This window comes from Pelodiscus sinensis, chromosome 23 (genome assembly GCF_049634645.1).
Source record: "Pelodiscus sinensis isolate JC-2024 chromosome 23, ASM4963464v1, whole genome shotgun sequence".
NCBI lineage: Eukaryota > Metazoa > Chordata > Testudines > Trionychidae > Pelodiscus > Pelodiscus sinensis.
Window position 1 is genome coordinate 18,754,502 of NC_134733.1, and position 24,518 is coordinate 18,779,019.

At 45.1% G+C, this 24,518-nt stretch overlaps 1 protein-coding gene across 6 annotated transcripts in view; it reads left to right on the top strand.

Moving 5' to 3' along the window:
• The first annotated feature begins 11,202 nt into the window (after positions 1-11,202).
• The window catches only part of PRKCZ (protein kinase C zeta), a 224,877-nt gene continuing 211,561 nt past the window's right edge, over positions 11,203-24,518 (top strand). For 3 of the 6 annotated variants that reach the window (XR_012897330.1, XM_075906559.1, XM_075906563.1), the window contains exons 1-2: positions 11,203-11,325; positions 12,814-13,047. Coding sequence is in view for 5 of the 6 variants with exons in the window: in XM_075906559.1 (XP_075762674.1) it covers positions 12,977-13,047 (71 nt within the window). In the remaining variant the exon portion in view is untranslated. Of the gene's footprint in view, positions 11,326-11,421; positions 11,563-12,174; positions 12,219-12,813; positions 13,048-24,518 lie in introns of those variants that run through there. The other 3 variants (XM_075906560.1, XM_075906561.1, XM_006119225.2) reach the window with 3 other exon arrangements.

Consider the following 24,518-nt stretch of genomic DNA (forward strand, 5'->3'; position numbering starts at 1 on the left):
TTTTTAAAAACAAGGAGTAAAACCTTTTGGGAAGAATAAAAATTATCACAGTCAATGCTGGGGATGGGGGAGGGGAAATGGTCGTATGGGGAGAAATTCCTTAGGTGCAGAGATAAGACTTGGGTCATGGTTATTGCAGTAGTTAGAGCTACTCATTTTCATTGCCATTCTCTGTACTTTGTCCAGTTCTAATCTAGAGATAGATATAGATAGATGGACCAACCAGAACTGCATGTTCCATTCAGAGTGTGAGTGTACCAGGGGTATTTTATTGTGGCATGATGATATTTTTCTATCTTATTACCTATCATTTTCCTAATAGTTCCTGCATTTTGTGAGTTTTGACTGCTGCTGCACACTGAGCAGATGTTTTCGGAGAACTATCCATGACTCCAAGGTCTCTTTCATAAGTGGTAACCGCTAATGTAGACACCATCATTATGTATAACCGGGACTGCATTTCCTACGTGCATTATTCTACACTGATAAACATGGAATTTCATCTGTCATTTTCTTGTCCAGTCACCTAAGTTTTGTAAGATCCCTTTGTAACTCTTCATGGTCAGCTTTGGTCTTACCTATCTTGAGTAATTTTGTATTGTCTGCAAACTTTGCTACTTCACTGTTTTTACCTTTCAAACAAAAGAAAGAATCAAAGCATTTAGAGAAACTATTTTAAAATAGTCTTTATGCATGTCTGTCTCATCCAAAGGCTGAGCAACTCCCAAGGTTGAGGCAGGCCTCACTTCTTCAAATACCCCAATGGGTGCCTCTGTGTCATAGAAACCTAGAGCTGGAAGGGATGTTGAAAAGTTATTAGGTTCAACCTCCTGTGGTGTGGTAGGGACAAGTAAACCTGGACTATCACTGACGGACATTTGTCCAACCTGTTTTAAAAACCTTCACTGTTTTAATTGTGTGGCCTATTAGGTCTCCATAAAGCTCAGTTTGTTCTCCACAGGTAGGAAAGAATCACTTTTTAATCCAGTTAGTTCCTTTATCTTCTCCTTTGGCTTCTGGCCCATTAGCCAAAATCCAGTCCAATGGGCTCAGTGGAATGGTAAGCTAGTGTTCTCTGGGCCAATGGCTCTTCCATTGTCCTGTAACAAACCTGAAGTGTTGTTTTGTTTCCTGCTTGTCTTTACACCCTACTCCTGATACATCTAAATCAACAGTCAGACAGTAAATATCCCAGTAAGCAAGTCACATACAGTATTTATAAGTTATCACAGAGCAGCCCCTCTTCCTTCATGGCTTGTTTTCATTGATGGTATGATTCACTACCCTAAGTCACCATATGTTTTAATGTATTCAAAGAGAATTTGGTTTGTTGTTTTCCACCACTTGAAAAGTACTTCTTAATAATGATTTTAAATTGGCCGGATCAGTCCTTACATAGGCAAAATTGCTATTGGCTTCAAGTCTCTTTCGTCCTGCTGTGCAATGTATCATGGATTCACCCACACCTCTTTTTTGGGACTATTCTTATTTTTAAAATGTCAATCAGTTTACTGAAGCTCTAGTACATACGGTCAAGGAACAAGCATTAGGATTATCGCGCTCTCTCTTTTTTACAGCAAGACTAGCTGGCACAATAGCAGTGGGTAAATGCAGGGGTTGCTTGCACTTTATAGACCGTTCGTGCACATAAATTGCTGGGGGTTATTTGCAGACAAGAGCTGGGCTCATTTGGACCAGTTGAAGTACTGTCAGCTCTGTATTTACCTGGCTTTCCTTGCAATCATTCACAAACATGGCTTTTACAAGGTCACAACAAGGTAACAGTATGTATAAAAAAAAGTGCTATAATGCAATAAAGAGAGGATACAATTAACTATACACTCAAGTCATTTCAGAAGCAACAGCTCTGTTCCAATCATAAACATTATGTAGAGATTCCTAGGCACCCATCAGAATAATTTACTGGGATAAACTAATGAGGACTCTGGGTCCATCTATTCTGGTCCCCTCTACTATGCAGGAGGTCAGACTAGATGATACGACGGTTCCTTTTGACCTTAAAATATATTCTTTTTACTGCTCGCTCCCTAATTTCTTAGCTCAGCGTGCAAAGATACTTGCAGCAAATATTATAAGTAATATCCCAAGTGACTTGATTCACCAGTGTAGATTTTTTTTTTAACACACAGGATCCTTCCTGTTTTGACTCAGTAAAAGTGTGTAAAATTCACATGTCAGCCAGAAGTCAAGGGGATCCTCTGACTGGCTTACTCTACAGCCGGATGTTCTCAGGGGTTTCAGAGCATTAGTCCTTCCACTCAAGACAGAAGATTCCATTTGCTCCTCTCAGAATCTAAAATAAACTATTTTTAGTTTCTTCTTCTCGCTTTCCCTTCAGTATTTCTGGAAAACAAATGAGGTTTACAGTTTTTAAAGGGAGCTCTTTTAATAAAGAGATCTGTGCCTCCTGAAGTAACATACATGTACCATTTCTGAGTGGTTTGGTGGATTGGAATATTAATGAATATTCAGGGACAAATTTATGGCCCTCATGGTTAAACATGTGCTTAACTTTGTACACTTTGTACACTCACAAAGTAACTTCCAGACACAGGCAGAGGTGCCGGAACAAATTAAATAACAGGGGTGCTGAGAGCTATTAAACCAAACTGTAAACCCTTGATGTGATGGAAACAGCTTTTAGCTGGCATATCCAGCAACTTAACTTCTAGACCCCTGGAGTCAGGGTACGAATAAACCTACACCCCGTGGGAATTCTCTGCTAAAGGAAAAGAGAAACTACATGCAGCTTGTCCCTTTCCTCCTTCTTACACAACTAAAGCGGTGGAAGGGGGGGGTGGTAAGAAAGGGCAAAGAGAACTTGGGAAAGAGATAACACAGCAGAGGCTCCATCTCCTTGCCCAGGATTTTTAAGAAACTGTGCATCTGACACCCAGTGTCTATGCCAATATGAATATATTTAAAAATGATCTGGAGAATGGGGTAAACAGAGAGGAGGCAAAATTTGCAGATGATAGTGAACGGTTCATGATAGTTAAGTCCAAAGCAGATTGGGAAGAGCTTCAAAAGGATCTCACAAAACTAGGTGACTGGGCAACAAAATGGCACATATGTTTTAATATTGATCAAAAGTGAGGTAATGCATATGGGAAAACATAATCCCAACTAGTTCATAATTCAAAATGATCTAGACAAAGTAGAGAAATGGTCAGAGGTAAACAGGATGAAGTTTAATAAGGACAAATGCAAAGTGCTCCACTTAGGAAGGAACAATCTGTTCCACCCATACAGAATGGGAAGTGTCTGTCTAGGAAGGATAGTGCAGGAAGAGATTTAGGGGTCATAGTGGACCACAAGCTAAATATGAGCCAACAGTGTGACACTGTTGCAAAAAAAATGCATTAACAGGAGTGTTGTGAGCAAGATACGAGAAGTCATTCTTCCGTTCTACTCTGCACTGATTACACCTCAACTGGAGTACCGTGTCCAATTCTGGGCACCACATTTCAAGAATGTTGTGGAGAAATTGGAGAAGGTCCAGCGAAGAGCAGCAAAAATGATTAAAGGTCTAGAAACCATGAGCTATGAGGCAAGGCTGAAGTAATTGGTCTTATTGAGTTTGGGAAAAAAGACTGAGGGGGGACGTAACGGTTTTCAGGTATCTAAAGGGGTGTCAGAGGGAGGAGGGGGGAAATTATTTTTCTCGGCATCTGAGCAATGGGCTTAAACTGCAGCAAGGGAGATTTAGGTTGGACATTAGAAAAAACTTCCTAACTGTCAGGGTGGTTAAACTCTAGAATAAATTGCCTAGGGAGGTTGTGGAATCTCCATCACTAAAGATATTTAAGAGCAGGTTAGACAGACCTCTATCGGGGATATAGACCAGTGGTCCCCAACCTTTTGGGGATGCCAGGCACCCAGGGTGGGAGACCGCGCATCCGCCGGGGCCTGGGGTGCAAGAATGGCTCGGGCTGGCCCTGGTCACTAGGTGGGCACACACAAATGCCGCACCGCGTTGGGGACCACTGATATAGATCATGCTTGGTCCTGCCATGAGGACAGAGAACTGGATTTGATGATCTCTCGAGGTCCCTTCCAGTTCTAATATTCTATTATCTCTATGGGTACATCTACACAGCATCCTAAACTTGGAATAAGATACGCAAATTGTGTCCTATTTCAAATCTTTTTCGAAATAGGTTATTTTGAAATTTGGCATGTCTACACAGTGCCAAATTTCAAAATAACATGCTATTTCGAGACATCCCTTAACCCTTGTGGAATAAGGGTTACTAGAATGCTGAAATAGCATACCCGTTATTTCGAAAAATATTTCAAAATAACGGGTGGCTGGTATAAATATGGATCAGCTATTTCGGGATCTCTCCGAGATCCCGAAATAGCTGTGCAGTGTAGACATACCCTTAGATATCTGATATCTATACATATAAAATGACGGGGACTAAATTAGTTGGTACCACTCAAGAGAGAAATCTTGACATCATTGTGGATAGTTCTCTGAAAACATCTACTCAATGTGCAGTGGCTGTCAAAAAAGCAAACAATGTTAGGAATCGTTTTTTAAAAAAAGGGATAGGGAATAAGACAGAAAATCTTATTGCCTCTATATAAATCCACTGTACACCCACATCTTGAATTCTGCGTACAGATGCAGTCACCTCATCTCCAAAAAGATATATTGGCATTGGAAAAGGTTCAGAAAAGGGCAATAAAAATGATTAGGGGTTTGCAATGTCTGCCATGTGAGGAGAGATTAATAAAACGGGAACTTTTTAGCTTAGAAAAGAGTAGACTAAGGTGGGGTATGAGAGAGGTCTATAAACTCATGACCGATATGGGGAAAGCAGATAAGGAAATATCCTTTACTTGCTCTCATAACACAAAGATCTAGGGGTTACCAAATAAAATTAATAGGTAGCAGATTTAAAACAAACAAGAGGAAGTATTTCTTCATGTAACACACAGTCAACCTGTAGAATTCCCTGCCAGAAGATGTTGTGAAGACCAGGACTTAAACGGGGTTCAAAAAAGAACCAATATTAGATCCATCAATGGCATCCTTAGCCTCTGCTTGTCAGAAACTGGGAATGGGTGATGGGGAGAGATCACTTGATGATTACCTGTTCTGAGTATTCCCTCTGGGGCACCTGATATTGGCCACTGTTAGAAGACAGGATACTGGGCTAGATGGACCTCTGGTTGGTCCTAGTATGGCTGTTCTTGTGTTCAGTGTCTTCTGTGGAAATCCAGGAAGAACAGCCCTGTACCAGAGTAAGATATGATCATGCACGCTTGCAGAACTCCCTACTTCCCAGTACAAGAATGTGGATTAATGCCATTTATTTACCCCCAAAGCAGTTCATTTGCATCTCCCAATAAACTATTTTGTAAAAAGAACACTGCTTGGTAGCCTGGGAACAACATTACAGTGAATGAAGCTATGAACATTAGGTATTCAGCTGTACTTTTCTCCCAAAGCAGTTCCTGGGATCATCTTGCCACCTACTGGAACTATGTAAATATACATTCCTACAGAAAGTTGTGCTTTTACACTTTTACAACAGGCATCATAAAATAACTCTCAAGCCACCACACCCTGAAACCAGTCCTCTGGATAGTGGTAGCACACAGCAGAAAACAATTATTTAACTTTGTGCCATAGGACAAATGCCCAATCCTGGGTTCTATATCTGGATATAAAATGTATGTCATTCAGGGCCAGATTCTGATCTCAATTACACCTGGGTAAACCCAAAGTAAATCACCTGAAGTCAATGGGATTGGTTCAGGTGTGTGTAATCTGGCACCTACTTTGACCTTCTATTTGCCAAGATTTCTCAGTCAAAACGTATAGCATCCTTTTAAGTAACAGGGGCCCAATCCAACTCAGTGAGACTTTACAATGGATTTCAGTAGTAGATGGATCAGGTTCTTGGTTAGAATAAACTTGGAAAAAAGTCTGAATTTCTTGAGTATTTGTTTTTTCTAATTTTTTTAGAACACTTCCTTCTCAATGGATGGGTGTGGATGGGCCTCACATGACTTATATAAGAAGTTCACACTAAGATCCACAAAACACAAAAGCATCCAATCTATAAATTTAGCCTTAGGAGCTGGCCAGCCTCCAGCTACCATCTCACAAGAAAGGAGATATCCTTTAGTTTTAAGTGTTAGAAACCACTGGTTTCAGTGCTGATATTGTTGTGTGTATATTCAATTACAATTCACTCCACAAGGAAGTGAATGCAGAATTGAAAATCCCCAGTCCTGCTGCTGATGCATGAACCAAATATACTCTCTTCTACTTCTACTGGTTTGGACAATAGCCACGTTTCGAACAACTTAAATATTTTCAAGGAATCATCCCCCCCCCCCCCCCCAAGGCACTTTGTACTCTGCTCTCAGGTATGGGGAAAAAAAACAGGATATTTTTCTCCCCAGTTTTTTTAAAATACAGGTTTAACCTTTACGTTTGGACTTATGTGGTCCAGCAACATCTGTGGTCTGATATCCCAGTGAGTAATCTGGGTCTGGAGTACTCATGCGAAAAGCTGGCCCCCATTCAGCAACTCTTACCCATCCCTCCCCCTCCCGAGCTTTTGGAGCATCACCATAAGCAGCACTCAAACTCAGGGAGGGAGGACAGGGAAGGAGTAGAGATGGGAGATGCTTGGGGGTAGAGGCGGGGTTGCTGAGAGGCTAAATGTGTTCTGGCTGGGCTGTGCTCCTAGCCCCTGGCCACAGGACTCCACAACTACCCTGCCTCTTCCTGCAAGTGGTCCCTCAACTCCCGCTTGGTCAATGCCAGCTCCTCTTGTTGTCTCCGGAGTAGAAACCGGCAGCAGCAAAGGGTCCAGCATTGACCTCCCCTGGTTCAGAATCAGTCATGTTTCAAGGGAAGTACAACCTGTAGTACCTCAACTTGAATATTTCCTTTCAATCTGACACAAATTAAAATAGCTGAGTTATAACCCTCTCAAAAATGGGGTTTAAATAGGGAAATTCTCAGTTCCTTAACCTCTAGTGAGCACTGGTTTAATAGCTGTCAGTTTATTAGGTTGAGGGTAAGTTAATGACAGATAAAAATGCAATAAATATACTGCAGCTGAAAAAAAAATTGTGCTCAGAAGCATAGTCAGGATTTCTGGCTCTATGCCACCAGAAGTTGGTTGTGTTTCAAAAACAATATGCCAGAGACAATGTCTTACAATATGTTATCCTTGCATTGCTGTTACAATCTTGTTAGTTAATCCATAGAGGAAAACTGACATCCTCTCCAAAAAGTGCCATCTGCTGACCTTTATTCCTTGAAATGGAGAGCATCAAAGCAGAAATGAATACATTTAAGAATATTGTAATATTAAGAAATATTAAAAATTAGGATATTTTTGTTAAAATGATTAAAGGGTAGGGAGTGACCCATAATGAAATGTTTATTTTATTCACGTTTTCTGACAAGTGATGTAAATGTACATAGAATTGCCTTATGAAAAAACTGTGCTGGAAAAAACCCAAAAGCTTAGCTTTAAAGAGTTCACAGCATCTTTTGTCTAAGCAACTTCTGTTGCTTCACAGGTTTAATTATTGATTTCCATGTTCTGAGAGGTAAGAATCATCTCAATTTCACAGATAGGAGAACTGAGACACAGAGAGATTTAAGGACCAGTTTTGAAACCATGACTCTCACTTAAGTGGGACTACCTGTGCATGTGTAGTCATTATTCTTGCTGACTGCTAATAATGCCTCTTTGGGGCTTGGGAAGGTTACATAGTGAATAAGCAGCAGAGTCATAAACAAAACTTTGGAGTCTCAACTCAATTTCCTATTTAACTGCTAGTCTACAAAAACAACAGACCCCCCCCCCCACCTCCTTTCCGGTAATATAATAATTACTATTTGATGTACAAAAGCACCTAAAAACTCCAGTAAGGGATCAGGGCCCAATTGTGCTTGGTTCTATACAAACATATCCAAAAGCTGGTCTATTCTCCAAAAGAGCATGTAATTTACATTTTGGACAACAATCAGTGGGTGGATGAAAAAGTAACAGTGAGATCATTATGATCAGTATGATAACCAGCACCCACACAGGTCACACAAACCAGTGCTTAATATGTATGCAATACTTTTTATCTTCAAAATGCAAACGATGACAGCACCAGTGAAAAAAGCAAGAACCCAGTAGTTCTGATACCTAATCTCATGCTCTAAGACTTAGAAAAGGTTGCAAACCTCCTGAGATAGTAAAGATGTTATTTTAGCTGATACTGGAAAAATCACTCACTTTGGAATCTAGATTCTGATCCTACTTTGAGATTTCTCTTTGTAAATGAGTTTATTAATTGGCTAGCAACCGATGCCTCTTACTTTTATTGAGGTACGTGGAAGCTTCTGCTGTTTCAAGAGTGCCTGGAAAATGACTACATAATGATTTAAATGTTTTATTGAAGACAGATTTAAAAGTATTTGTTAAAGGCCTAAAAATAAGAATGAAAACACTTACATTAAATAGTAGAATACCCTTGGCATGACCTACCATTGACATCAATGTCTTCTACTGAGAATGGTGCAGAATTAGCATTGTTTTTATGCTACACTGATTCAGGGGATAGACCCTATTTCTCACGGGCTTATAACCATATTGTCCCTACTGTTTCTATAGTACAGGCAGTCCCCGGGTTACGTACAAGATAGGGACTGTAGGTTTGTTCTTAAGTTGAATCTGTATGTAAGTCGGAACTGGCGTCCAGATTCAGCCGCTGCTGAAACTGATCAGTTTCAACAGTGGCTGAATCTGGACGCCAGTTCTGACTTACATACAGATTCAACTTAAGAACCCCAGGCATCCCCAAGTCAGCTGCTGCTGAAACTGATCAGTGGCAGATTCCAGGAAGCCCGGGGCAGGGGCTTCCTGTAGTCAGCCACTGGTCATTTTCAGCAGCTGCTGACTAGGGGACACCTGGGGCAGAGCAGCTGGGGTGCTGCTGGGTTGGTCCAGTGGCACCCAGAGCGGCGCTACGGGACCAACCGGCAGCGCCCCTGCTGCTGTACCACAGGCGTCCGGAGCAAAGCCGCGGAGCACGGGGGCAGCGGGACAGCCCAGACGCGCCGTGGCTATCCTGCTGCCCTCGGGCTCCGTGGCTTTGCTCTGCTTTGCTCCCCGTCCCCCTGGTCTGCAGACCAGGGGGATGGGGAACAAAGCGGCGGAACACGCAGGCAGCGGGACAGCCCAGACGCGCCGTGGCTATCCTGCTGCCCTCGGGCTCCGCGGCTTTGCTCTGCTCCCCGTCCCCCAGGTCTGCAGACCAGGGGGAGGGGGAGCAGAGTAGAGCAGAGCGGCGGAACCCGCGGCCAGCTGACAGCCCAGACACGTCTGGGCTGTCAGCTGGTCGCGTGCTCCGCTCTGCTTCCCCCCCCCCCATGGTTTGCAGACCAGGGGGAGGGGGAGCAGAGCGGAGCAGAGCAGAGCGCAGAACGTGCGGCCAGCTGACAGCCCAGACGCATCTGGGCTGTCAGCTGGCCTCGTGCTCCGCTCTGCTCCCCCCCCACCCTGCAGATCAGGGGGAGGGGGAGCAGAGCGGAGCACAGCAGAGCGGCGGAACGCGCGGCCAGCTGGCCGCGTGCTCCGCTCTGCTCCCCCTCCCCCTGGTCTGCAGACCAGGGGGAGGGGGAGCAGAGCAGAGCGGAGCAGAGCAGAGCGGCAGAACGCGCGGCCAGCTGACAGCCCAGAAGCGTCTGGGCTGTCAGCTGGCTGTGCGTTCCGCCGCTCTGCTCTGCTCCGCTCTGCTCCCCCTCCCCCTGGTCTGCAGAGGGGGGGGGGAGCAGAGCGGAGCGCGCGGCCAGCTGACAGCCCAGACGCGTCTGGGCTGTCAGCTGGCCGCGCGTTCCACCGCCGCTTTGCTTCCTCTCCCTGGTCTGCTCGAGACCAGGGAGAGGAAGTGCCCCGTTCGTAACTGCGGATCCGACGTAAGTCGGATCCGCGTAACTCGGGGACTGCCTGTAGATTCTAACTGAGAATGTAAAAGAGGCTTGACAATGTAAATGGCCCACACTTCCACTTCCAGTTGTGGGTTAGTTGATGATGGGTAAATTGCAGAACAGAAATCAGGCAGGGGTGGGAAAAATACATCCAATGGGCTGTATCTGTCCCACCAAACATTCGTATACAGCCTGCCACAATACTCCAGATTGCCAATGTCCTGCAGCCCAGCAGGATACTCAGGCAGGCTCCCTGCCTGCTGCTCCACCAGATGCCATGCAAATTGGCCGGCTGCTGGGGCTAGTGCGTGTGTCTGCACCACGTGTGCCACTCTGGGGGAGGTGAGGTCTCCTGCCCCCACCACAATCCTCACAGCTCCCATTGGCTAATTTCCAGCCTGGGCCATGCTTGCAGGGGCATGCAGCATGAGGAGACTTTTTCCCTTCTTCCTCTGAAGGGGTGCACCAGGTAGATACACACACAATAGCCCCAGCAGTCAGCTGCTTTGAATGGCATGTGGGGGTGCAGGCAGGGAGCCTGCTGGAGGGTCCCCTTGGGTTGCTGGCCAGAAGCTGCCTACTGTAAGCATCTCCCAGGCAGAACCTGCACCTGGCACTCATCTCCACCCCGTCCTGCACCAGGTCCCAACCCAAACCCTCTACATGCCCTTCTCCACCCTAAACCCTACATCCTCTCCTGCACCCCAATCCCTTGTCCCAGGTCACAACACTCTTCATCCAAACTCCTCCTCCCCAATCCTCTACTTTGAGCTTTCCCCTGTACTCCCCCTCTATCCCAGACCCTGCACTTCCCCCACTAATATCACAGAAGAGTGAGCACCCTTGACCCCTTACCAAATTATTAGACTGGTGCCCCATCAAGAATTATTACCCACCCCCAGGTTAAGAGACATGCCTAAGGCCAATGGGAGGTGGCAGTGAGAATAGACCTGAGGCAGCCTTGCAGCCAGGACTCATCTCTGCTTGCCCCATCTATCCACCCCATTGCTGGAACAGGCACCCAGCCATCCTGCCCCCATCTCCTAAGAGACAGCCCCCCCCCCTCTCCCGCCACTGGCCGCAGCTGTCCATCCCCCCGCTCATATTTTATGATTGGCTGCCTCCTCTCCGCTCGCCAGGTAACGGATACCGCCCTCTGATTGGCCAGGCCCGGAGGTATGCCTGTGGGGACTGGTTTCAGGTGGGCGGCGCTTGCGATTGGTCGGCAGGTAGGGTGGGCGGCGCTCCATTGGCTGTCGGAGCCGTTAACCTGCTCAGTCCGCCATGTTCGGAGTAGCGGTGGCGCGGGAGCAGCGGGCGTTGCTTTCGTGCGCGGGTCGCCGGTGAGCCAGGCGCGAGGTGGAAAGCGGCGGGTGCTCTGGGATTCCGGGGGGTGCGCGCTGCTGCCGCCGCCTCAGGGGGATCTCGGGCGGGGGAGCTGAGTCCGACCCCCAACTTCCTGTCGGGACTTTGGGCAACTTCCAGCCTGAGGGCGGGGCGTGGGCGGGGTTAGGCTGAGGGGGGTGTCAAGACGGGAGCTGCACGCCTGAGGGGAACCACTTCGGCTGGCGCCACAGCAGGTAGGAGAGCGCCCCGCCCCCCCACCGGCCGCCTGGCCTGCGCGGGGACACCCTAGGGCCCCCCCAGCAGCACTGAACGCTCTGTGGGGGCAGCTACCGGGGAAAGCTCCCTCTGTGGAGCGGGGAACCCCGCGAGGGGCAGGCGCGCTGCGCCCGGCTCCTGCTTGCAGTGACCCCAGTGCCCTGAGGCGGGACGCAAGGACCCTAGGCGCCGCTGCAGACCGGCTGGTGGGACCCAGGCTGTAACAGATCAAGCTGGGGCGCAATGACGCCCATCCTCAAAGACGGGTGAATCCAGTAGCTTGTGCGCCCCCCGCCCCCCAACTATTACAAAGGGGAAGCTGGATCTTCAGATTATTAAGCAGGCTCCTAATTTGCTCCCCCCCCATCCCTAAAAGAAGGCCAGCATGCTGCTGAAACCTTTCCTTTACAGACATAAAGGTCTGAGAGTCAGGTTAGTCTGAAACTTTTAAAAACAGCAAGTAGCCCTGTGACACTTTCTAAAGTAACAAGAATATTGGTGTAGTTAGTATGAGCTTTCTTGGGCATTCTTCTCAGGAAGTGGGTTTTGCCTGGGAAAGCAAAGTCTGTATGTTTTTGTTCATCTCTAAGGTGCCACAGGACTGCTCCTTGTCTTCCTTAGAAACACAGTGAAGGTTGGTGTCAGATTCTGCAGTGTTTTTTCCCATAGGGGGAAATGAAAAGCTTCTGTGTGGCATGAAAAATATGAGACTAGCAGAAGAATGAGTAAACAACTTTTATTGCAAATGAAGTATCCCTTCCTTTCTACAGTCTCCTAAAAAGTGTTTGTACTGCAATATTTTTTGCCTTAAGTGGAAATACAAGAAGTTTTATTAGGAAACTTTAAAAAAGTTTCAGCACTTGAATCCTAGTCTTGTCAAGTGTGGAAACAGTGTTCTGACTGTTGGTAGCTTATCTGAGCTTCTCTTAACATGAATGATTTCATAAAATTAACTGCCCTATTATTTTTTGCCAGTGCTATTTTCTTTAATTCTCATCCCTGTGCTTATTAAACACTTTTAAAAGCACCTGTAAAGTTAAAGCAAGAGTGCAACAAAAATAAAAACTAACATGTTTTTGCAGGACCAGGGTCTTATAATTAGTGAGTAACACCTAACCGTACCCACAAAATACCATAGAAATTGGGGCATCAGTGATAGAATTACATCTGTGTTTTAACATGTTCTTTTTAAATTTGTTAACGCTCTATTTTTCTTTTTGTGTCTGTAGGTGGACTGGATATCATTTTGGGGGCAAAAAGCCTATACACATTACTTGCTACTTCATTAGACCTTAGCATAACATTAGTGATTATTTTTGACAACACTTTGGGTTTGGAGGATCGTCTTTATGCCCATAATGTGTTTGTTGTTTAGACTTCTATATTAGTATCATGCCTAGCAGAATGGGATCAAAAATGAATCTGAACAGAGACGTCATCAGAGTAAAAACACATTATAATGGGTAAGTCATACGTACAGTCCTTTCAATGCTGCTTAAGTTTATCCTGTACAGACTAACTCGGCTACCCCCTGAAGCTTCATATGTGGTTTGTCACTTTAGTTAGCAGCAAATAATAGTCTGTGAAATCATTAAGTAATTAAGTAACCAAACAATGTTTGTAAATTTACTTGGATGTTAAAATGTTAATTTTTTTATTCCTAAATCTTTATAAACTAGTGATATGCTCTGGCTTGTTTTTGGTTTCTAACCAAATCTGTGTTGAAACAGAAGTGTTTGATGTATTTGCTGATTCAGTATGAAGATTAGTAAACAATGTAGTGTGTTAAAGTACATTTGCTGCGCCTGGATTTAAATTGGTTTTCCTTAGGCCCTGGTCCTGCAATGAATTCTGCATTGGCAGACTGAGTTGAGTGCTGATGTCCACCTGCATAGTTTGGAAATGGATGAATCCTGGGAGAAATTTGGGACAGAAATTGTTTGGTTTTCTGCAGCATCTGTCACAAAAAGGTCCTAATACTAGTTAGCACTTTCAGTGCTACTGTAATTCAAATAGGTTATAGCTGCTATTACACTTGCACAATTAGAGGCATCATTTCTGTGGCTAAAATTGTAGACTGTGCCAGCAAATGCTGCTGTTTAGCTTATTGATTGTTTTTTTTTTTTTTTTCCCTCCCCAAACCACTTTAAGGAAAACTCAAAGATTGTCAGAGAAATATTTACCTATTGTGGTAAAAAGGTGTTTGGATTTTAAACGCAAGTTATCAGTAAATCCAGGTAACAATATTTACCTAATGTGTAGTAGGTTTGGTTATTAAAAATGAAATTTAGAATTCCAGTTCACCTTTCACAATGTGGTTGGCTTACATTGAGTAAAATACAAAAATCAAATAGTTGCAGTTACATCCATTATGTTCACTTCTGTTTATAGACTCTTTCATTTTCTGGCAATTTTAATAGCAGGTTGCTTTTGTTGCTTGGTTCCCAATATTATAGGGAATGATTGTTTTAAATTCAATTTAAAACAATATAAGAATAATTCTATCTTTTTTGAATAAAAACCAGGACTATATAGCACTTTAAAGACTAACAAGATGGCTTATTAGGTGATGAGCTTTCATGGGCCAGACCCACTTCCTCAGATCAAATAGTGGAGGAAAATTGGCATGACCAAAGGATACCATCAAAAAAATGAACACATATGAAAAGGACAAATCAAATTTCAGAACAGAAGGGGGAATGGGGGGAGGGGAGGTAAATGTCTGTGAGCTAATGATATTAGAGGTGGTGATTGAGGATGCTATCTTTGTAATGGATAAGGTAATTAGTGTCTTTGTTAAGACCTAGGTGTAAAGTGTCAAATTTAAGCATGAATGACAGTTCAGAGGATTCTCTTTCAAGTCTGGTGTTAAAATGTCTTTGAAGCAGGATGCAGGTAATCAAGTCATTGAGACCATGCCCTTTCTGGTTGAAATGGCAAGAAACTTGTTTTTCTTTGTGATCCTGTCTAATATCTGTTTTGTGGGCATTGATTCTTTGGCGAAGTGTCAGACATTTGTCCAATGTACATAGCAGACGGACACTTTTGGCACATGATAGCGTAAATTATATTTCTGGATGAGCAGGCATATGTGCTCTTGATCTTATAACTCAATTGGTTAGGTCCAATAATGGGCGTCAGCAGAGTGAATATGTGGACAAAGCTGGCAACAGGGTTTGTTGCAAGGAAAAGTTCCAGGGTTGGTATTGGTGTGGTATGTCCTGTGGTTGTTGGTAAGAATCATCTTGAGGTTAGGTGGTTGTCTATAGGAGACTATGGGTATGTCTCCCAGAGCCTCTCTAGTTTAGTATCCTGTTCCAGTATAGATTGTAGTTTATTGATAATGTGTTGGACAGGTTTAAGTTGGGGGCTGTAGGTGATGACAAGTGGTGTTCTATTGTTGGTTTTCTTGGGTCTGTTTTGAAGTAGATGGTTTCTAATCCTCTGAACATTCATGCTTAAATCTGACACTTTACACCTAGGTCTTAACAAAGACACTAACTTACCTATTACAAAGATAGCTTCCCCAATTATCACCTCTAATATCATTAGCTCACAGACATTTACCTCCCCCCTCACCATCCTCCTTCTTTTCTGAAATTTGATTTGTCCTTTTCATATGTGTTCATTTTTTTTGATTGTATCCTTTGGTCATGCCAATTTTCCTCCACTATTTGATCTGAGGAAGTGGGTCTGGCCCACGAAAGCTCATCACCTAATAAACCATCATGTTAGTCTTTAAAGTGCTACATAGTCCTGTTTTTTGTTTCAGCTACACCAGACTAACACGACTACATTTCTATCACTATTCTATCTAGTTTGGTATCCCATTCCCTCCTTTTTTTAAAAAAACAATTGGGCTTAAAAGTAATTGATAGTAACTTTATAATTTAGACTTGAGGTTTGGCTCTTTTCCTCATATGCTAAAAATATGTTGATCTAGAGTGTGGTCATTGTCAGCAATTTGTTATGTAGCATAGCCATATTGGGTTTTTTTTCCTCCATAAGAAACTTTGTTTAGTACAGGGTGAACCTCTCTAATCTGGTGCACTCTGATCCAACACAATTTTAGTTAAGTGGACATCCAGCTATCGTGGGTATAACCAAGTTTTCTGCAGTCTCATGAAGTTTGTTACAGCCACCGGTCCTGGCTGTCAGTGTTCTGTACTGTTGTTTAGCTCTAATTTACCTCTAAATGTCTTCTAAGACTCCAGTAAGCAATGGAAGTGTTGGTAATGCTGCTAGATAATATTGACCTCCCATGGTCCAGCAAATTCTCTGGTTTGGCACTTGTCAAGTCCTGTGGGTGCCAGACTAGAGAGGTTCAACCTGTAACAGTTGGAAAGAGGATGACAACCTGGATGACGATTTGAGTCCTTAAACTGTGAAAGGGAATAATAGTACATTTCTTAAACCTGGTCTTCACTATGAGGGGCAATGTATCTAAGTTAAGCTACATGAATAATGTAGCTGAAGTTGGCGTATTTAGCTCTTCTTGCCACAGTTTCTTCACTGTGGTGTTTGCTTACCTTTCTCAGCTTGATGGAGCATCAAAGATGATGCCAGAGCTATTGGCAATGAATTTATCAACTTGCTAAACGGACCCGCAATGGATCGATTGCTGCCCCGTTGATCTGGCTGGTAATTGAAACAGAATCTAAAATAGGGATGTTAGTGTGTAATGGAATAGTCCTGTAACTGCAACAAATTTTAGTGGTTCCAGATAGGGATGTAAGCGACTAGTCCTTCTATTGGAGGAAGCAAGAACCAGTGCTGGAGAGATTCCTGGCTTAAGCCCAGTCCCAGACGCTGTGCCTCTGCTTTCTAAATGTATTAAGAGTTGCTATGGCTCCCCCGCTTATCATCTAGTCGATGGAAAATCCACTGATTAGTCACTTAGTTGATTAAACTAAATTTAACATCCCTAGTCCTCGGGGCCCAGCAGCTAGTGTACTCTTGGCCCCCTTCTGGGAAGCCCCCTTCTACTCCACACTGCTACCTCTCTGTCAGAGACAGCAGTGTGGGGTGGCAGGTGGGAGCCAGATTAAGCTGTCTTACCCTGCGGTGCCCTCTTCTTCTCCCTCCCCCCCCCAGCATCAGCTCCTGCCTGCCCCTCCACTGCCTCTGTAGGAGGCAGCAAGGGAGCAGGCAGGTCTGCAGAGCCAGCTCCTATGCGTATTGTCTGTTGTCTGCTGCCTGCCCACCTCACCCTCTGTGCTGCTGCCTCTCTATCAGAGGCTGCAGCACGGGTATGGGGGGGGGGGGGGAGCAGGTGGATCTGGTGCTCGTGGGGAGCCAACTTAAAGCTGGCTTCCCCGCAGGTACCGTCTCCCTCCTCTCCCCCGCTTGCTGCAGGATTAACCAATAAGACCAGCCTTATTGGTGAATTGTATTGTCATCTACATGTTGACATTCCTAATCTAAACTAGGGCTGTGGCTTGACTACACTGATATAAACCCTCTACTGTTGCTGTTGTAATGCCAGGCCCAGTAAAAACAGTAGCTGGAGTAATGTACCTTAAGCTGAGCTTTGGTGCTGTCATCGCAGCAGGCAGTCAGTGGGAGAAATGGTCACGTTGACTTCCCTTACTCCTCACAACAAGTAGGAATTCTGGTGCTTACGGGGTCACCCTCATAGTTTGATTTAGCAGGTCTTTACTAAACAGTTAAATTGACGCTGGATGATTGACCCCTGCATCGTTGATCTCTCCCGTCAGCTTACACCATGCCTCTACATGTGGGAAGAAGTCTCTGGTAAAGTTCCTGATAATCTTTTCCATCCATGTGCAGATTTTTTCCATCCATGTATGGAATACACTTTTTTATGCTCACTGAGGCATGTGCAAATATGCACCACCAGAAGAAACAAATACAGCTGTGGGCACTCTGTCAATCAGCTGGGTGGCACATGACTCTAAGTGGCCCCTCAAGTGTACAGGTTATACTGGTCTCCAGTCAGCTTAACTATTCCCACCCCTGCAAGCAGTGGTAGCTGGGTAGGTAGGAGATAGTGCTGTCTACATCAGCGCTTAAATTGGAATACGTTGTGTTGCTCAGTGTCTGGCAAATTGACACCCCAGAGCAATATAATGTATTAAGCTATAATGTAGCCCTACCCTCATACTCAGCTCTGATGTGTGAGTAGGATTGGCAAATGATGCCTTAAACAAAATGATGTGGTCCATGGATATATAGGGAAAGCTTTTGCTCCTGCAGTGAAATGTCACGTTGTGGTTAGAGCACGTAGACCAGAAGACAGCTCATGAATTGTAAAACTAGTCTTACCACTAACTCTCATTTTAACCCTGAACCGGTCACTTAACCTTCTTGATGTAGCCATTTGTAAAATGGAAATCTAGCAGAACCTCTCTAATTACACTTCATTACAAATCTGATAATTTGCACATAAAAATATTCTCAAATATTTAATGGGAGAGTGAGGCTTTATATTAAGTATCAGAGGGGTAGCTGTGTTAGTCTGAATCTGCAAAAGTGGTGAGGAGTCCTGTGGCACCTTATAGACTAACTGAAGTGTTGGAGCATAAGCTTTTGTGGGTCTGATGAAGTGGGTCTTTGCCCACGAAATCTTATGCTTCAACACTTCAGTTAGTCTATAAGGTGCCACAGGACTCCTCACCGCTTTATATTAAAATGTAGTCTTAAGTTAAATATCAGAATATTCTATTAAACATAAAATAGCTATATACATTTAATATATTTGTTTTTATTGTAATAGATATGTAAGTGAATACATGTGAAAATAAATGAGTACAGCATATTTTGTGGTATTATTGCTGTTACACTTACTCAGTAATTTCTGAAATTTTGATAATCAGCAGTGATTAGTACTAATTAGCAAGGTTTTTCTACCTGACAGAGCTCTTTGAGAGATTTAATGAGTACTTGTAAACTGCTTTGGATGAAATGCACCATGAGAGTGCAGCTAAATGTGTGTAGTTTCAGTTCAGTAGAGATCTTTATCTTTAAATTTATAAGACTGTCAATCTAGATTTATGATGAAAGGATGTTCTCAGTTGAATTATGGTAGCATTAGAGTGCTACTATTTGTTTTAAATGTGCAAGGTGATCTGAAATTGTGTAGACCAGTGGTTCCCAACCTTTTTTATCGGACTGGCAAACACATCCACAAACTTTTGGTAGATCGGTAACATTTTTTATTTGCATATTTATTATTTGCATAATGCAGATAAAATGTTACTGGTCCACCCAGAGCCTCCCAGTGCTAGCTCTAACCCCTGGAGCTCCCACCCCTTCACGGACCCCCAGTACCAGATACTGACCCCAGAGCCCCACTGCACCCAACCCCCTCAGAGCCCTCCACAGTGCCAGCCCCCATCCTCAGTATTAGCCTCATTCCTAGAGCCCCCCTGTGATAGCCCTGTCCCCATAGTCCTCCACTACTGGTCCTTCCTTCAGAGTCCTCCTAGTGCCAGCTCCCTGCCCCAGTGTACCCCAGTGTCAGCCACCCTGCCTATTAAAAATTCCCCACCCCTTAGAACTTTCCCACTGCCAGAGCCCCTAGTGCCTGCCCCTCTCCCATCACTTAGCCTTGTGCTGCCTCTCAGCCAGCAGCTGAGCGCTGCTACCTGATTGCTGCTGCTCTGAGGCTGCTGTGCTTGGCTTTGTGTGGCTCTCCCACCACATAGCAAAGCACTCACCCTTATCTGGAAAGAGACCCTGCCCAGCACTGTTTGGCTGAGATGTGAGGCAGGACATGCCTCTTCAAACAGCCATGGTGGGAACAGTGTGCCCCAGCCTCCTGGGCTGCTGCAACCCTACTGTCACAGGTCAGCAGACTGGTGGTTGGGAACCGCTGGTGTAGTCCACAAATGTGATATCCAATGTGTATATGTGCACAACATTTAAACCCCGAAAGTGTTAGCAGTATATAAAATGTGTAATTCTCCAAATGCTTGAATACTTGCAAGGGGATATGGGAATAAAGAACTGTATTAGAGCTGCTTGGGTCTGAGGGAAAAGAATAGTGAATGAAAGGGGGAATTAGCATGACGAACTTGAGACGCCTTCCTGTCCAGTAAGCAGGCTCTAAGGGTGTGTGGGTATATGCACAGAGAAGACTCTACCAAATTCAAAGCCATTAAAAAAATGCACCATTTTCTCTGTATATATTATAGAGAAAATCACATAGATTTTCAGAGGAGACCGGTCTGTCTCAAATTGGGGGTCCTGACCTGAAGGGAATTGCAGAGGGATCACAAGGCTAGTTTCGGAGGATTTCACTATTGCCACCTTTACTTCTGTGCTGTTGCTTGAGGTGATTTTTGCCTTCAGAGTTGACCTTTTTTGCCAGCATATGCTGCTCCAGCTACCCAGTTCTGAAGGCAATGTTGCTGCCAGTAGAAGTGCAGAAGTAAAGGTAACTATACTGGCTCCCAGCCTCCCCACACAATAACCTTGTGTACTCTCCTCCCTCCTCCTTTTTGCTCAGGATCCCTCCAGTTACAGCACCATGACATTTCAGTTTTAAATAGCTGAAATAATGAAATCTACAACTTAAAAAATGCCATGACTGTGAAATTGATGAAAATGGACTATGAATTTGTCAGGCTTGCTGGTCAGGAATGAAACAGACCTTTGAATATTCTGAATTTGATAGCATTTTCTTCGTTACTAGAATTTACTGAAAGGTATTTGAATATTATAAAAACAAAACATTCTTTTTGTTTCCTCCAAGTATTCTGTAATTTCCATGAGTCATGCAATTTGTATTTGTGTAAAAATGGTTTTATTCCTCCTAATTCATTTAGAGCCTCTGAAGCATTCTAGCCATTATGTATGTATGTGTGGGTTTTTTTCCCCCCTTCGGAAAACTATATTAAACATATCACTAAGCAGAGGTCCCAGAATTATTGTCTCTTGCATTTTTGACGCAGTTCTTTAATAGTTTATGTAACAGTTAATGAGCTAATGCACAGCATTGGTCTTGGGGTGGGAGGAGCGGCAGGGCCTCAATGGTTTGGATCAACCCGCTTGGCAGGCCAGATCTGGCTCGCAGAGTACATTTTGCCCACCCCTGCTGTACACAGTTGTTTTAGAAATAGATAAGTAAGTTTTCTCATCTGCTCTTCTCAAAGATGCACAAAGGATGGCAGACGACCTCCTGCTTAGTTTTAATAATATAAGCCCAGATTCTGCCATAAGATGTGCATCTAATGCTTACCTTGAATTCCTACTGAAGTCAATATATGTATCTTTATTGTAGTAATGTGCGTTCTGGGCTGGATCCTAAACTGGATGTTCCGTACCATAGGCATAGCCATGAGTGGGCCTGAGTGGGCTGTGGCCCAACCACTTATCAAGGCCCACCCCTGTCCCAACTCTGCTCATGCCCCAGGACTTTTGCTGCTCTGCCTGTCCAGTACTCTTGCCAATGGGTGGAGTTGGGATGTGGGAATTTGTCTAGCTCCAGCATGTCAGCTAGGAAGAAGGGGTTGGGCTGTGAGGGCTTGCTCTGCCTGCCTGGCCCTCCTGCCAAGGTTGGGAGACGGGCCTTGGTGTTCTGTGCCTATCTGGTTCTCAAGTTATGGATCCAGTTCAGGGACTCTTCTGATCGAAAGCATGGTGATGGAATACCCAAAGGTGAGTGGTGAGACAGAGACAGAGACAGAGACAGAGACAGAGACAGAGACAGAGACAGAGACAGAGACAGAGACAGAGACAGAGACAGAGACAGAGACAGAGACAGAGACAGAGACAGAGACAGAGACAGAGACAGAGACAGAGACAGAGACAGAGACAGAGACAGAGACAGAGACAGAGACAGAGACAGAGACAGAGACAGAGACAGAGACAGAGACAGAGACAGAGACAGAGACAGAGACAGAGACAGAGACAGAGACAGAGACAGAGACAGAGACAGAGACAGAGACAGAGACAGAGACAGAGACAGAGACAGAGACAGAGACAGAGACAGAGACAGAGACAGAGACAGAGACAGAGACAGAGACAGAGACAGAGACAGAGACAGAGACAGAGACAGAGACAGAGACAGAGACAGAGACAGAGACAGAGACAGAGACAGAGACAGAGACAGAGACAGAGACAGAGACAGAGACAGAGACAGAGACAGAGACAGAGACAGAGACAGAGACAGAGACAGAGACAGAGACAGAGACAGAGACAGAGACAGAGACAGAGACAGAGACAGAGACAGAGACAGAGACAGAGACAGAGACAGAGACAGAGACAGAGACAGAGACAGAGACAGAGACAGAGACAGAGACAGAGACAGAGACAGAGACAGAGACAGAGACAGAGACAGAGACAGAGACAGAGACAGAGACAGAGACAGAGACAGAGACAGAGACAGAGACAGAGACAGAGACAGAGACAGAGACAGAGACAGAGACAGAGACAGAGACAGAGACAGAGACAGAGACAGAGACAGAGACAGAGACAGAGACAGAGACAGAGACAGAGACAGAGACAGAGACAGAGACAGAGACAGAGACAGAGACAGAGACAGAGACAGAGACAGAGACAGAGACAGAGACAGAGACAGAGACAGAGACAGAGACAGAGACAGAGACAGAGACAGAGACAGAGACAGAGACAGAGACAGAGACAGAGACAGAGACAGAGACAGAGACAGAGACAGAGACAGAGACAGAGACAGAGACAGAGACAGAGACAGAGACAGAGACAGAGACAGAGACAGAGACAGAGACAGAGACAGAGACAGAGACAGAGACAGAGACAGAGACAGAGACAGAGACAGAGACAGAGACAGAGACAGAGACAGAGACAGAGACAGAGACAGAGACAGAGACAGAGACAGAGACAGAGACAGAGACAGAGACAGAGACAGAGACAGAGACAGAGACAGAGACAGAGACAGAGACAGAGACAGAGACAGAGACAGAGACAGAGACAGAGACAGAGACAGAGACAGAGACAGAGACAGAGACAGAGACAGAGACAGAGACAGAGACAGAGACAGAGACAGAGACAGAGACAGAGACAGAGACAGAGACAGAGACAGAGACAGAGACAGAGACAGAGACAGAGACAGAGACAGAGACAGAGACAGAGACAGAGACAGAGACAGAGACAGAGACAGAGACAGAGACAGAGACAGAGACAGAGACAGAGACAGAGACAGAGACAGAGACAGAGACAGAGACAGAGACAGAGACAGAGACAGAGACAGAGACAGAGACAGAGACAGAGACAGAGACAGAGACAGAGACAGAGACAGAGACAGAGACAGAGACAGAGACAGAGACAGAGACAGAGACAGAGACAGAGACAGAGACAGAGACAGAGACAGAGACAGAGACAGAGACAGAGACAGAGACAGAGACAGAGACAGAGACAGAGACAGAGACAGAGACAGAGACAGAGACAGAGACAGAGACAGAGACAGAGACAGAGACAGAGACAGAGACAGAGACAGAGACAGAGACAGAGACAGAGACAGAGACAGAGACAGAGACAGAGACAGAGACAGAGACAGAGACAGAGACAGAGACAGAGACAGAGACAGAGACAGAGACAGAGACAGAGACAGAGACAGAGACAGAGACAGAGACAGAGACAGAGACAGAGACAGAGACAGAGACAGAGACAGAGACAGAGACAGAGACAGAGACAGAGACAGAGACAGAGACAGAGACAGAGACAGAGACAGAGACAGAGACAGAGACAGAGACAGAGACAGAGACAGAGACAGAGACAGAGACAGAGACAGAGACAGAGACAGAGACAGAGACAGAGACAGAGACAGAGACAGAGACAGAGACAGAGACAGAGACAGAGACAGAGACAGAGACAGAGACAGAGACAGAGACAGAGACAGAGACAGAGACAGAGACAGAGACAGAGACAGAGACAGAGACAGAGACAGAGACAGAGACAGAGACAGAGACAGAGACAGAGACAGAGACAGAGACAGAGACAGAGACAGAGACAGAGACAGAGACAGAGACAGAGACAGAGACAGAGACAGAGACAGAGACAGAGACAGAGACAGAGACAGAGACAGAGACAGAGACAGAGACAGAGACAGAGACAGAGACAGAGACAGAGACAGAGACAGAGACAGAGACAGAGACAGAGACAGAGACAGAGACAGAGACAGAGACAGAGACAGAGACAGAGACAGAGACAGAGACAGAGACAGAGACAGAGACAGAGACAGAGACAGAGACAGAGACAGAGACAGAGACAGAGACAGAGACAGAGACAGAGACAGAGACAGAGACAGAGACAGAGACAGAGACAGAGACAGAGACAGAGACAGAGACAGAGACAGAGACAGAGACAGAGACAGAGACAGAGACAGAGACAGAGACAGAGACAGAGACAGAGACAGAGACAGAGACAGAGACAGAGACAGAGACAGAGACAGAGACAGAGACAGAGACAGAGACAGAGACAGAGACAGAGACAGAGACAGAGACAGAGACAGAGACAGAGACAGAGACAGAGACAGAGACAGAGACAGAGACAGAGACAGAGACAGAGACAGAGACAGAGACAGAGACAGAGACAGAGACAGAGACAGAGACAGAGACAGAGACAGAGACAGAGACAGAGACAGAGACAGAGACAGAGACAGAGACAGAGACAGAGACAGAGACAGAGACAGAGACAGAGACAGAGACAGAGACAGAGACAGAGACAGAGACAGAGACAGAGACAGAGACAGAGACAGAGACAGAGACAGAGACAGAGACAGAGACAGAGACAGAGACAGAGACAGAGACAGAGACAGAGACAGAGACAGAGACAGAGACAGAGACAGAGACAGAGACAGAGACAGAGACAGAGACAGAGACAGAGACAGAGACAGAGACAGAGACAGAGACAGAGACAGAGACAGAGACAGAGACAGAGACAGAGACAGAGACAGAGACAGAGACAGAGACAGAGACAGAGACAGAGACAGAGA